The sequence below is a fragment of the Zingiber officinale genome, chromosome 9A (genome assembly GCF_018446385.1).
Source record: "Zingiber officinale cultivar Zhangliang chromosome 9A, Zo_v1.1, whole genome shotgun sequence".
NCBI lineage: Eukaryota > Viridiplantae > Streptophyta > Magnoliopsida > Zingiberales > Zingiberaceae > Zingiber > Zingiber officinale.
In genome coordinates, this window is record NC_056002.1 from 121463872 (window position 1) to 121474761 (window position 10890).

Below are 10890 nucleotides of genomic sequence, written 5' to 3' on the forward strand. Positions count from 1 at the left end.
AACGAACATGTGACAGGTGGGGTGAGTTACATAGGAATTAGAGATTTACGTCCCGACTACCCTGAATTTCGACCCCGTAATCTTATATAGTAAACATCCCATCATATAGATGATCTATAAGATCTAATACTGATTAATGGACTTACAGATGCATGAAAAGGACTGATGGACACGTATAGAAAATAAAAAAAGTAAAATATTTGGTATGTAATTCGGATAATATCAAAATTCCTTAAGCGGTTTAGTAAGACGGCGGAGGAAATAAAAAATCTGACCACGCCGGAGCTACGACGAGGACGGCTTCCGAATTCGAGCGGAGGCAGTTAAGCTCCGCCGTTGGGGGACCACAAGCAAATAGCAGTGCACTGCGCACCCCGGCGGGGGCACGGAGTTGCCATGTGCCCGCGGCAGTGCATTGACCGCGCTAGAAGACAGCGCCCAAAAGGACAAAACAACCAATTGCCGACTTCGCTCCCCGATGTAGAAGCCTGGCACATGGCAGTCTGAGGGAGGAGGAGGGCGTGGACACCGCTCGATCCACTGCATCGGCGTTATGATTCCACAGTGGAATCAAAACGCAGAAAAGAAGACAACGATGCCTGTCTGCATCGTCGTTGTCGTGGGTGTCCTCAGGCTTGTTGGAGATCGATTTCCGAACAAGAAATAGTTCATCGACGTCGCTCTCGCTCTGTCATTTTCCCCGAACAATTGCAGAATAGCACGATTCAATACGAAGTGAAGGTACAGTAATTCACTGATGTCGAAAACAAGACGAGATGCGGCATGAGCGTTCTCGTAAAACAAAGACAAAACTTGACGAGCAAATGTCGACGTTAATGGGTGATCGAATGGAAGGGAGGGCTAGCTGACGGCCAGGAACGATGCATCACTGTTAAGGCTGCTCTGTTTGCCGCAGCCGTCATGGCCGTTTGTGGAGGAGATGATGTTGGTCGCCGCCGGACCAGTAGAAGCAGCGGCGTTGATGGTGTAGAGTGACCGGGATGAGGAAGAGTGAGGCCGGAAGGCTCTCATTGGGCTGGCTAAGGCCAAGCCCCAGGTCCGGGTTCGTCCGTGCGGCGCGACGCCTGTTCTGGCGGCAGGGGTTGAGGCCGATGCCCTGCTATGGATGTCGTAGTCGTCGTCGGCCGCTGCGGGAAGCCAATAGGCCGACATCATCCCGAGTCCCCCAAAGATACCTCCGCATTTGATCGTCTCCTTCATCGTATGTTGTCGGTCGCCGTCGTTGTTCTTGTTCTGGTCGAGTTGGATGGCGGTCTTGGGCTTGGCCTCGCGCTGAGACTCCACTCTCCGCAACGTGCAGTCACCAAAGCCAGTGGAGATGCGCTCGAGGAAGTCGCCCGAGAAGCTTCTGCTGCCGCATCCCACTGACCTGGATCTCGACACCTTCCTACCGAATGAGGACGACGCCTGGCTGCCGCTTGGGCTCTGGGCATCCTCCGCACTGCTGTTCTCCGCTAATTTCCTGCCGGTCTCTGCTTCCAAATCAATTGACGGTGGTTGCGGATGCTGCTTGCTGGCGTCTCCCTCGCACCCTCCGCCCGAAGAGGATGAGGTGGATCTGCGCCTGTGGCTGTTCCCGTTGACGGCAGAAGAAAAAGAGATGGCGGAAGAAACAGGAGAGTGGTAGAGGAAGGACCAGAAGCTCTTCTTCCGAGGGCTGTCTGCGACGGCGGCGTCTCCATTTCTGCGGCCAGCACCAACCTGCGCGAGGAATGATCCGGTCGTCCTCGGAGTCGGCGCCACAGACTTGCTCCGTTTCAAAACCAGGCCACCGCCGTTAGCCACCGCGACAGAAGCGGTAGTGTGACTACTTCCACTGACTACGAACTTCCTTCCGCCGTTCGCGTAGCTACCTAAGTCGCCGCCGCCTTTCTTCTTTTTGCTGCGGCCGACTGCTAGGTAAGAGAACTTGGTCCTGCGGCCGTCGTACGCAGGCGCGCCGTTGCGCGAATAGACAGAGGCGAGCCCGGTGGCAACGACGTCGGCGCGGAAGGAGGTGGGGGAGGAGGTGGAGGAGGAAGGCGAGGGCTGGAGGGGGAGGAAGGGGTTGGACTTGGACGAAGACACCAGCTTGCCCAGCTTCTCCTGCAAGCAGAAGGCGCACACCCCGCCCGGATTGCTACGATAAGGGTGGTCCACGCACTGCACGCTCTCCCCCATGTCGTCCGCCACGCCCACCGCTACTTTGTCGGCCATCCTACTCCTCCTCCCTCCCGAGTTAAACTGTGGTCGTCCTCCGTACGCGCGCGCCGACTCCAATTTTGCCTATCCAGGTCCACCTGCAACCTCTCGTTAGTTGTTACAGAGAGAGAAGGCATGAGATGAGATCGGAAGGCGACGGGAATGACTGCCCGGCCCTGTTACAAGAACTCGTGCCGGGATATTTTATCGGTATCATCTACGGCCGTCGATCTCGTCGTGCCGGGATAGCAGCAACACATAAGAAGCCAAAATTAATCCCCGTGATGTGTGACCGGCTCACCGCTCCTCCTACCTTTAGCTGGCGTGGGATCGTCGTGGGCTGTCGATTTTTTATTTATATAAATTTAAAGCATAGTTTATGGAAGCTGACCTTTAAAATATTTATTTATTTTAAATTTAAATTTAAATTTAAATTTAAATTCTGATCGTGGCAGCTCGTGGGCTGGCCTGTTGATTTGCTAGGTTATCAAGGCGGCCTGCTAATAATCTCTTCCAAACCTCGCTTTTTTTAATCAATCCGTACGATTGGCCCATCATTCAATAGACCGTGGTGCAGTTGGACCATCATTCAATCATGCTTCTGTTATTTTGAAGGTGGGCCAAACACCGTGGGCATGCTCAATCATGCGCACCTTGGACCATTATGCGGTACGACGGCCCAGAGTTCGTGTTAGTTCCGCACACGTGTACGGCCATCCCTGCTCCGGCTAAGAACATCGACCTCCTTGGTTTAATAGTTACTGACAATGAAAACTTTGTTAGCTCTCCAAAAAATTTCTATGAAAATAAGGATAATGCATTATGAACCTGACTCCACGTCACCGAAAAACCACAGAGCTTCGAGAGCAAAGAAAGAAATATCTAACTGAACCAGATTTATATGAAAGATTACTTGAGGCAACAAAAATTCCTACATATAAACAAACTGCGATCAACCAGAGGCAATTATCTGCTGTAGACAGTTTTGAAGGCCAGAATCATTTTAAAATTAGATGAATGAATCAGTGCATGTAATGCATTCAAGAATGCATGATGGCCAAAGGAAATGGCAGAAAGAGTAATAACTGAAATTATGGTCAAGGAATTAGCATCTCAAGTGTGCTCCTCTTATTCTGGTTACTTTCGAACACTAGATGCCATTTTTCCTTGTGTTGCTCCAAATACACAAAAGGAAGATACGATAATTCAAGCATTTGAGTAGAAGTTAGGTGCCACAATTTCAAGTAACCCTTTGGGGTTGTCGACATGCACCCAGTGGCCCGACTTAGGCAGCAGATGAAATGAAACCTTTCCTTCTTTGGGCCCTCTTCGCTTTTGAGAGAGGTGATTGAGTCGGTTAACGACATGCTCAGGCCACCTGTCACTGTTCTCTGCTCGAACAATAGCAATCTCCAATTCATTTGGTGGAGATTCTAATAGAGACCAATAACTCTCTTCCCTGCAGTCATATTTTTATTCTTCAAAATATTACAAACAATTGAAAATGTTATATATGATGGAAAAAATAACAAGGATCAGGCGTCTCGTCTATATACCTATAGGAATTAAACATATCTATGCAAGCCTGAAGATCAAAAGCCCACTCTACATGTTCACCGTCATTATTCAGGTTGCTCCCAATCCAATTGGAGAGCATTTTTGAAAATCCAAGATTCAGCATATGATCGATGACCCACCTAAAATGGAAATGAAACATCTGTTGATTAGTAACATATTTACGAATAATATGAGACAGTCCATCGTGTTTCTTAATTCAATAGACAAGAAAAAATATGCAACCAAAAAAATTATTAAGGAGCCAGCATATGAAGTGCTTCTCTGGCCATGGCTGTAGTGGCTTCTGTAGCAGGCTCCTGACAGTGGCCGTTTTGTAAAAGCTTTTCAGGTTTAGAAGTGCTGGTAGCACCAATAGTTCTTCCCTGGTGCCAGTTTCATCCAACCCTAGGGGTTGCCTCATTCTTGTTTTGGGTCTAGAGGTAGCAGTGGTCGTCATCATGGCTATGCTGAGGTTGCTGCATCTGCTACCTTAATAGCTTTTCCGAGTCTTCTAAGCATGATCATCACCAGTCGCATACTCAATGCCATTGCTTGGGTTGCCCTGCTGTTTAGTGCATGGGCATCTTGCATGCTCATGTCATAATGAAATCATCTGACACAGAAGTCTTCAGTCCGATCATTGAATTAATCAATGAGGGGCTGCATTACAATCATCCTTTTGTCAGGGTCCAAACTTGCAATGTCATCTCACTTTCACTCCAGCCATGGGTATTTTTGTCACCAATCTGGGTTATTCATGCAATATGCCATATCTCAATTCGATACATCCCTTTGCTATTCTTCAGTCTGAAAATCTGCTTTTGAGACATAACTTGCCAACTAACTTGCCAGTGGTGGATTGGCAATGGAACACAATGTATTCTGTTGATGTGTTTGCAGTCAAATCTCAATGAAGAACTAAATTTGGATGCCATTATGATTGCCAAAAGTGTCTTCCCCATGACCAAGTTGCCCCATCATTTCTTCTTGGTTCTGATGGTTGCTAGAGCCACATAAATGACTGAAAGTAGTCCAGATGAGTCCAAGGACCCAAAAATTGATCCTGCCAATAACTGGACAAGATTGAGGCTGCTGCAGCTAGACAGACCCCCTTACTCCTGCTTGGCTTGGATGCTGCACCTCCACCAAAGCAAAGCGCTAACAAACTTGGTGGGTCAAGGTTAGTGATGAGCACACTGGCTGCTTTCACATTATTGCTAATGGAAGAAAACACAGGAGCAAAATCATTAAGTGAACCATGGGATTGATATAGATCAATGGTGAGAATGATACCAAATTGGTACAACCTCACAATTCAGGAACATCATGTAGCTCCACATACACTAGCCATGCAACTTTGTCCCTTCCACCTCCCTCCGGCAGGCATCTCACCAATGATTTAATCCTTCAAAGTTATGAATAGAGATCCTCATCATTATCAAGGGCGACAGCCATGGACCCAATGGGTTTAACATGGTGTTTCTGCTTGTAGTAGGATTTGGTGAGAATCAATCTTGTGAAACTTTTCTAGGATTTTCACACTAGTGCTTCACACTTGCAAAGAATCAACTACTTTCATATTGCTCTTATTCATATAGATTCAGAGGGTGTGTCAAGCTATATATTTTGACCAATTGCTCGAGAGCACCCCCATTGGCAAGCACACCTCAACACCACCACCACTATCACCAATTTTGCAATGCGTGGATTCCTTCTATATTTTAGACATTGTCTCTACTGCTTGTGGATCCATATTAGTGAATAGCAGGCTGGGTGTTTGGTTCAAATGTGGTAGAGCACTCAACCAAGGTTCATTGCCTTTATTTCTCTTCACTCTAACAATTGATTGCCTTCACCATATGTTGAGAAGGGAACATGAGCAAGGGCTTTTAAGTGGCCCAGCCAGGGAGTAGCATTAATCTGACTTTCGAATCTCGCAATATGCTAGAGATGGTTTTTAATCTCGGCATTGTTAAGGCAGCTTCCTTAACTTTTCATAGAATCCAGGTCAATTATTAAAAAGTTTCCTTATCTTACATTGATCCTCACCGGGTCAGAGGTGCAACTCAAGGAAGAGTTTTCAATTGCTCACTAACTGTCTACCTATTTCTTATTTAGCTCTTCAGCTGAGGATAGGTAGGACCGACAAAGAATATTAGAGCAATTGATTTCTAGAGTTTCAGGTCATCTTGAACAATAGAAAGCCTTCTCTTTGCAATGGCATTCAGTAGCACCTTCTCCTCCCTAGTTGTTTGCCCATCTAAGGTGTACCTAATTCCCCAATGGGTCCTTAAAATAAAATTAATTATCTATGGCAAAGGTTTTTTGGCGAAGGGGAGCCTTGGCGCAACGATAAAGTTGTTGCCATGTGACCAAAAGGTCACGGGTTTGAATCCTGGAAACAACCTCTTGCAAAAAGCAGAATAAGGCTGCGTACAATGGATCTTTCCCCGGGACCCCACATGGCTGGAGCTTCGTGCACCGGGCTGTCTTTTTTTTTTTTAAAGGTTTTTTGGCATCACTGAATCAAGACCATCTCAACCGTGTGCAGTCTAGTTACTTGGTATTTGGTTGCCATATTTCGTAGTCTCAGCATTATTGATTTAAAGATTTTCAACCTAGCCTTCCTCTATTGTTGGCAATTACTTCTAAACTTAAGAGGGATTATGGCATGGATGAATGTGGTCAACTACATCCATTTCCGAAACCTCCCTTGGCAACTAGCAAATTTTTAGAGGAACTGATCATTCTCCTTGAACTGCACTTAGCAAACTAGATATTTTAAATATTTGAGCTTGCTGCAGGTAAGGACTAGAACTCGAAACATTGCTTTCTGGCATGGGTACTAACATGAGGAAATTCTGATCAAGAATGCCTTCCCCAAACTATATAATTGGTATCCTTAGGGAACTATCGTTTGAGTGCCTTCGACTGAGACTGACAAACAATCAGCCTGTATGTTAGCTTGATCTCACTGCTCTGGAGAGTGTAGCAAGCTCAATTCAGCCAGAGCTCTGCTCCTTTCCCTCCTTTTGAAGATGGTCGTTCAATGATGAATTAATGTACACATGGCTTATCAGACCCTAATCACTCGTGATCAGGCAGAGGCTTTCTGAACTCTTGTTTGGCATTGCTGGTCTCCTCCAAAGATCAAGGTTTTTACATGGCTTCCTCTGTGACAGGGGCTCAACTCCAAAGACCTGCTTCTTAAGAAAAGGGTTCTGCTACTAATCCTTTTTTTTTTGTTATGGGCTCATTGGATTCCAGCCACTGCAAGGAATCAAGTACGCATCTATTTTTTTCATTGTTCTATGACCTTGTCAAGTTGGTTTATATTGTTGCAGCTGTTTGGCCTCTCAGTAGTTGGAACTTTTTCACCTGAATCATGGCTAATATGAGCTCAACAGTCCCAAGACGATTCATTTACTCATGATTGGATGTACAGAATTTCAACTTCCCAGTGCGATTGCACCTTCAATGATCATGAAGCCATGCTGCAGATTCTACTCCCCAGATGGATAGACTTCTCATCTTGCTGAAGAGTTTAGCCCTGAGTGACTTATTTGAGATTGCACTTATATTGTGTGACAAGGTGCTCCTTCACATTAAAAAAGGCAATTTTTAACAAATTGTTTGGATCTTCTGTCATTAGGCTGAAGGTGTTTGTAATGAGAAGCTACTTCATTCCGATGTACTAAATGTAGTAGCAGGGAATTGCTTATAACTGTTGTTGTAAAATGCTAGGCATGCCTATTCACCAATTTAATCTGAGTGAAGCTTGTTCATTCTTTTCATTTTCACCAAAAAAGGATAGATGCTTATGAAGTAGACTCTTTTGTTAAAGAAAACTCGAAAGGTGAACTTGGAGGACAATTTCAAATTTGCTGAAGCAGTACCTAGTTTGAATCAACCAGCTCCTATTTGGTTGGCTAGGCATCTATACCGTGAATAAACGGGTGGTATGCAATGAGGATTTGAATAGTCTTGTAGTTCTTTAATTGTATAAGCTAATAGTAGATTTCTTTAATTGTATATGCTAATAGGAGTTCTTTAATTGTTCAAAACTTTTCTATGATTGTATGGGTATGTTGATTTGTAGGGTGATGACTTATACCATGAGGATAGGCTTTAAATATGGAATCAAGACAAACAACAAAATTGCATTGCAAAGATGGTACAAATGGATTATCTATGTATTTATGACCTCTGCTGAAGCTATGTTAAACATTTTGATCGGTTGCATCAAAAGCTTAGACTAATTATCTAATAACACATGATTCTTTACCATAAAGATCTAGCTCCAAATTGTAGGCAGCAAGAAAGACTAAATGAACCTAACCTTTGCTTATAAAACACATTGATTCAGGCACTACTTCTATGCTTATATCAAGCCATCACCCACAAAACAATTAACACAAGTTGATTAACATTAATCACTTGGTATAAGCAATAAACAAGTTTGCTGGCTAGCATAGACTTATATAATCCAACATCATATGGAACGAAGTGTTTCTTAATAACAGAAAAGCATACTTGCGTGATGGCAGCGGCGAAGGCAAATCTTCAAGAGTCTGCAAAACTTTTTCTACCTCACCACTAGTCTCATTAGAGTTTACTTCACCTGGGACAGAATCCAACACCCAGAGCTGTTCTGTACAAGAAAATGATAATGAGGTAAAAATTCCTTTCCACTAAGCTGCATTATCATAAGGAAAAGAATGAATTCAAGGACAAAGTTCAGAAGTGAAGAATTTCATAAGTTAGCTGATTTTAAGGAATAGGTCAAAAGATCAACTTTGCAGGAGCAAATTATACAACTATAGGTTTTTCTAGCAAATGGAATTATTCAAGTTAGTAAGATGACAAATAATGCAGAAATATCATAGACTTTTCCCAATCACAAACATAAAAAAAGCATCATATTTGAGGAAGATATTGATATTTGATATCATTCTGAATCACAGAAGTGCACCCAACAAAGTAAGTACCTGCTTTGGCATGATAGCTGATTCACCATAGTCCCCATGCGCACAACTTGCTGCAAACTGTAATGCAACTTTTCCACCCATGGAGTGGCCTAAGACTACATCTGGCCAGGCCCAACCATGGAACTTCACCAAATTAGCCAAATCTTTGGCTCCATTAAACATGTTGTGGGGAAGATCGAGCTCTTTCAGTCCAGCTGATCTCCCATGATTTCTTATGTCAACCAGTACCATTCTCCAAACTATATGAATCACAATAATACATTAATTTTGATAAAAAAAAAGTCATTAGTATGAAAATATCACATCATCAAGGGAAATCAAATAAGCAGAGTATGGATTAGCATATCTACATAACACTTGCTTTTCAGAAGAAAACATATCTAGAAAAAATGCAAGCATACTAAAATAACCAAGAGCACAGGAGTCTCACCAAAAACACAAAGCGAAAAAGAGAACCAACATTTTTTAGTAAAGTCGAAACCAGAAACAACACTAAACTGATTTTGGGTAACAATAGATAGGCATAGATGTATCTTTCATATGAGAAAGAAAAAGAGAATTCAATAAATTCCTTCCTGATCTGCTCAGATACTTCCTAATTCACCTCTGCTTCTGTCTTGATTCACCTTCCACTCTGATTCATGATGATACATGTTTTTGTTAGCATATGTTGAATATGCACTTCCCTTTTGTATTTTGCTTATGTTATCTGCACACTATCGCTCCTATCAAATAGGCCTAATTTATCAATGTCATAGTTCATATTGAAATAATATCATCCCACAAAATTTCTTACATGGCATAAAAAGATGGTTCTTAATCCTCTTCTAATGTTCTTAGTTCAGAAGGGAGGCACAACATAGAGATTGTAGCCTTCCTTCCTGAGACTCCATCTCACTCAGTATTAGTTTCTCAATTTGTCATTAATTTCATCCTCTTCATTATTCCTCCCTGCAACGCAAAGTTCAGTATCATTCATGAATTAGTGAGCACCCATAAACAAAGCCCCCAAATTTGTTTATTTCTCTAGATAATCTTATGTTGAATGCAAGTAGTTGGGAACTTGGCATCCATCCTTGTCAAAACCTCCTCAATCATCTTAGCAGGCAAAAAGCCCACCCACAGGAGTTGCTACCTCCCTTGTCATTGCAATGGTTGATGCAAATGCTATTGTATTTCTAGAGTAGCCAGTAGTACCTACCAACCATGACGCCAGACAACAACACAAAAATCTCCATTTCCAACTGTTCATGTTGATCAGATTTGTCACCAAAGTTGTCGAGCAACCATTGTTCATTGCAAAAACCCTTAAGAGAATGATGGAAATTGAGTTTCCTCTTCGCCATCTACATATCAGTCTTTGCTAGATCCTCCCTAGTTTCCGTCTAATCAAAAGAGGGGAAAGACGAAGTTTTACCAGAAGATAGTATCGTATTTTTTTTCCCTACTCACCACGAGAGGGAGATGACTTTTGGAGCTGGGCGGCGAGATCTCGGGAGAACGATCTCCAATTCCTTCCGGATCCGAGCAGGCCGTGGAGGACGAAAGCGGTGGAATCGTAAGGCTTCTCAGATGTCTTTATCTCTTCAAAGGCGAGAGTCTCGAACGACCTTCCTCCTCCATAGAAAGGGGAGGGGGGAGATATCGTCAGACGAGGCCCCGAAGGAGAGGCCGTAACGAAGAGGAGACGCGATCGACGAAAAGCGTTGCCGAGAACTTTCGCCATCGTGTCGGAAAAAACATAGATTTGTTCGTTGATTCCAGGACGGAGTTATGGGAAAATTTCCTGCCCTAGGCTGGGAAGGCAAGTTCCGTCAAGCCTATTTCTTTCAATGCCGTGCCCGGTTCGAATCAGCTCTCAATGGGCCCGGCCGTATAGATGTTCGGTCCAATAAAAGGGGTATACACCGCCTAGCATATGTGCTGGTTTTTTTATTGAGAAAAACCATGCCACATAGTTTTTTATTGAGAAAATTTAAAAATAAAAAAATATCAATACAAATTTTGCTTATTTAAAATTAAAATTTTATCTTTTAAAATTTATTAAAACATTCAAAATTTTAAAATAAAAATAATGACATTGAAAATGATACTTTTGGTAAATCCTATTTAAAATATTGAATTTTATTAATAAAACATCAAT

At 43.2% G+C, this 10890-nt stretch overlaps 2 protein-coding genes across 4 annotated transcripts; both read right to left on the reverse strand.

The window, feature by feature from the left end:
* Positions 1-708: 708 nt before the first annotated feature.
* LOC122021687 lies at positions 709-2568 on the reverse strand. Of its 2 annotated transcripts, XM_042579836.1 has the most exons (2): positions 1658-2568; positions 709-1585 (listed from the first exon to the last, which is right to left on the reverse strand). In XM_042579836.1, exons 1-2 carry the CDS (start codon positions 2215-2217, stop codon positions 862-864), a joined length of 1284 nt encoding a protein of 427 aa, XP_042435770.1. In that variant the 5' UTR covers positions 2218-2568; the 3' UTR covers positions 709-861. The 2 variants fall into 2 exon arrangements, with proteins under 2 accessions (XP_042435770.1, XP_042435769.1); XM_042579835.1 differs by having other exon boundaries at positions 709-2565.
* Positions 2569-3185: 617 nt separating this feature from the next.
* On the reverse strand, positions 3186-10563 carry LOC122020126 (protein ABHD11-like). Of its 2 annotated transcripts, none has more exons than XM_042577888.1 (5): positions 10200-10563; positions 8748-8986; positions 8293-8405; positions 3759-3899; positions 3186-3661 (listed from the first exon to the last, which is right to left on the reverse strand). In XM_042577888.1, exons 1-5 carry the CDS (start codon positions 10471-10473, stop codon positions 3409-3411), a joined length of 1020 nt encoding a protein of 339 aa, XP_042433822.1. In that variant the 5' UTR covers positions 10474-10563; the 3' UTR covers positions 3186-3408. The 2 variants fall into 2 exon arrangements, with proteins under 2 accessions (XP_042433822.1, XP_042433823.1); XM_042577889.1 differs by lacking the exon at positions 10200-10563 and adding an exon at positions 9949-10188.
* Positions 10564-10890: the final 327 nt, after the last annotated feature.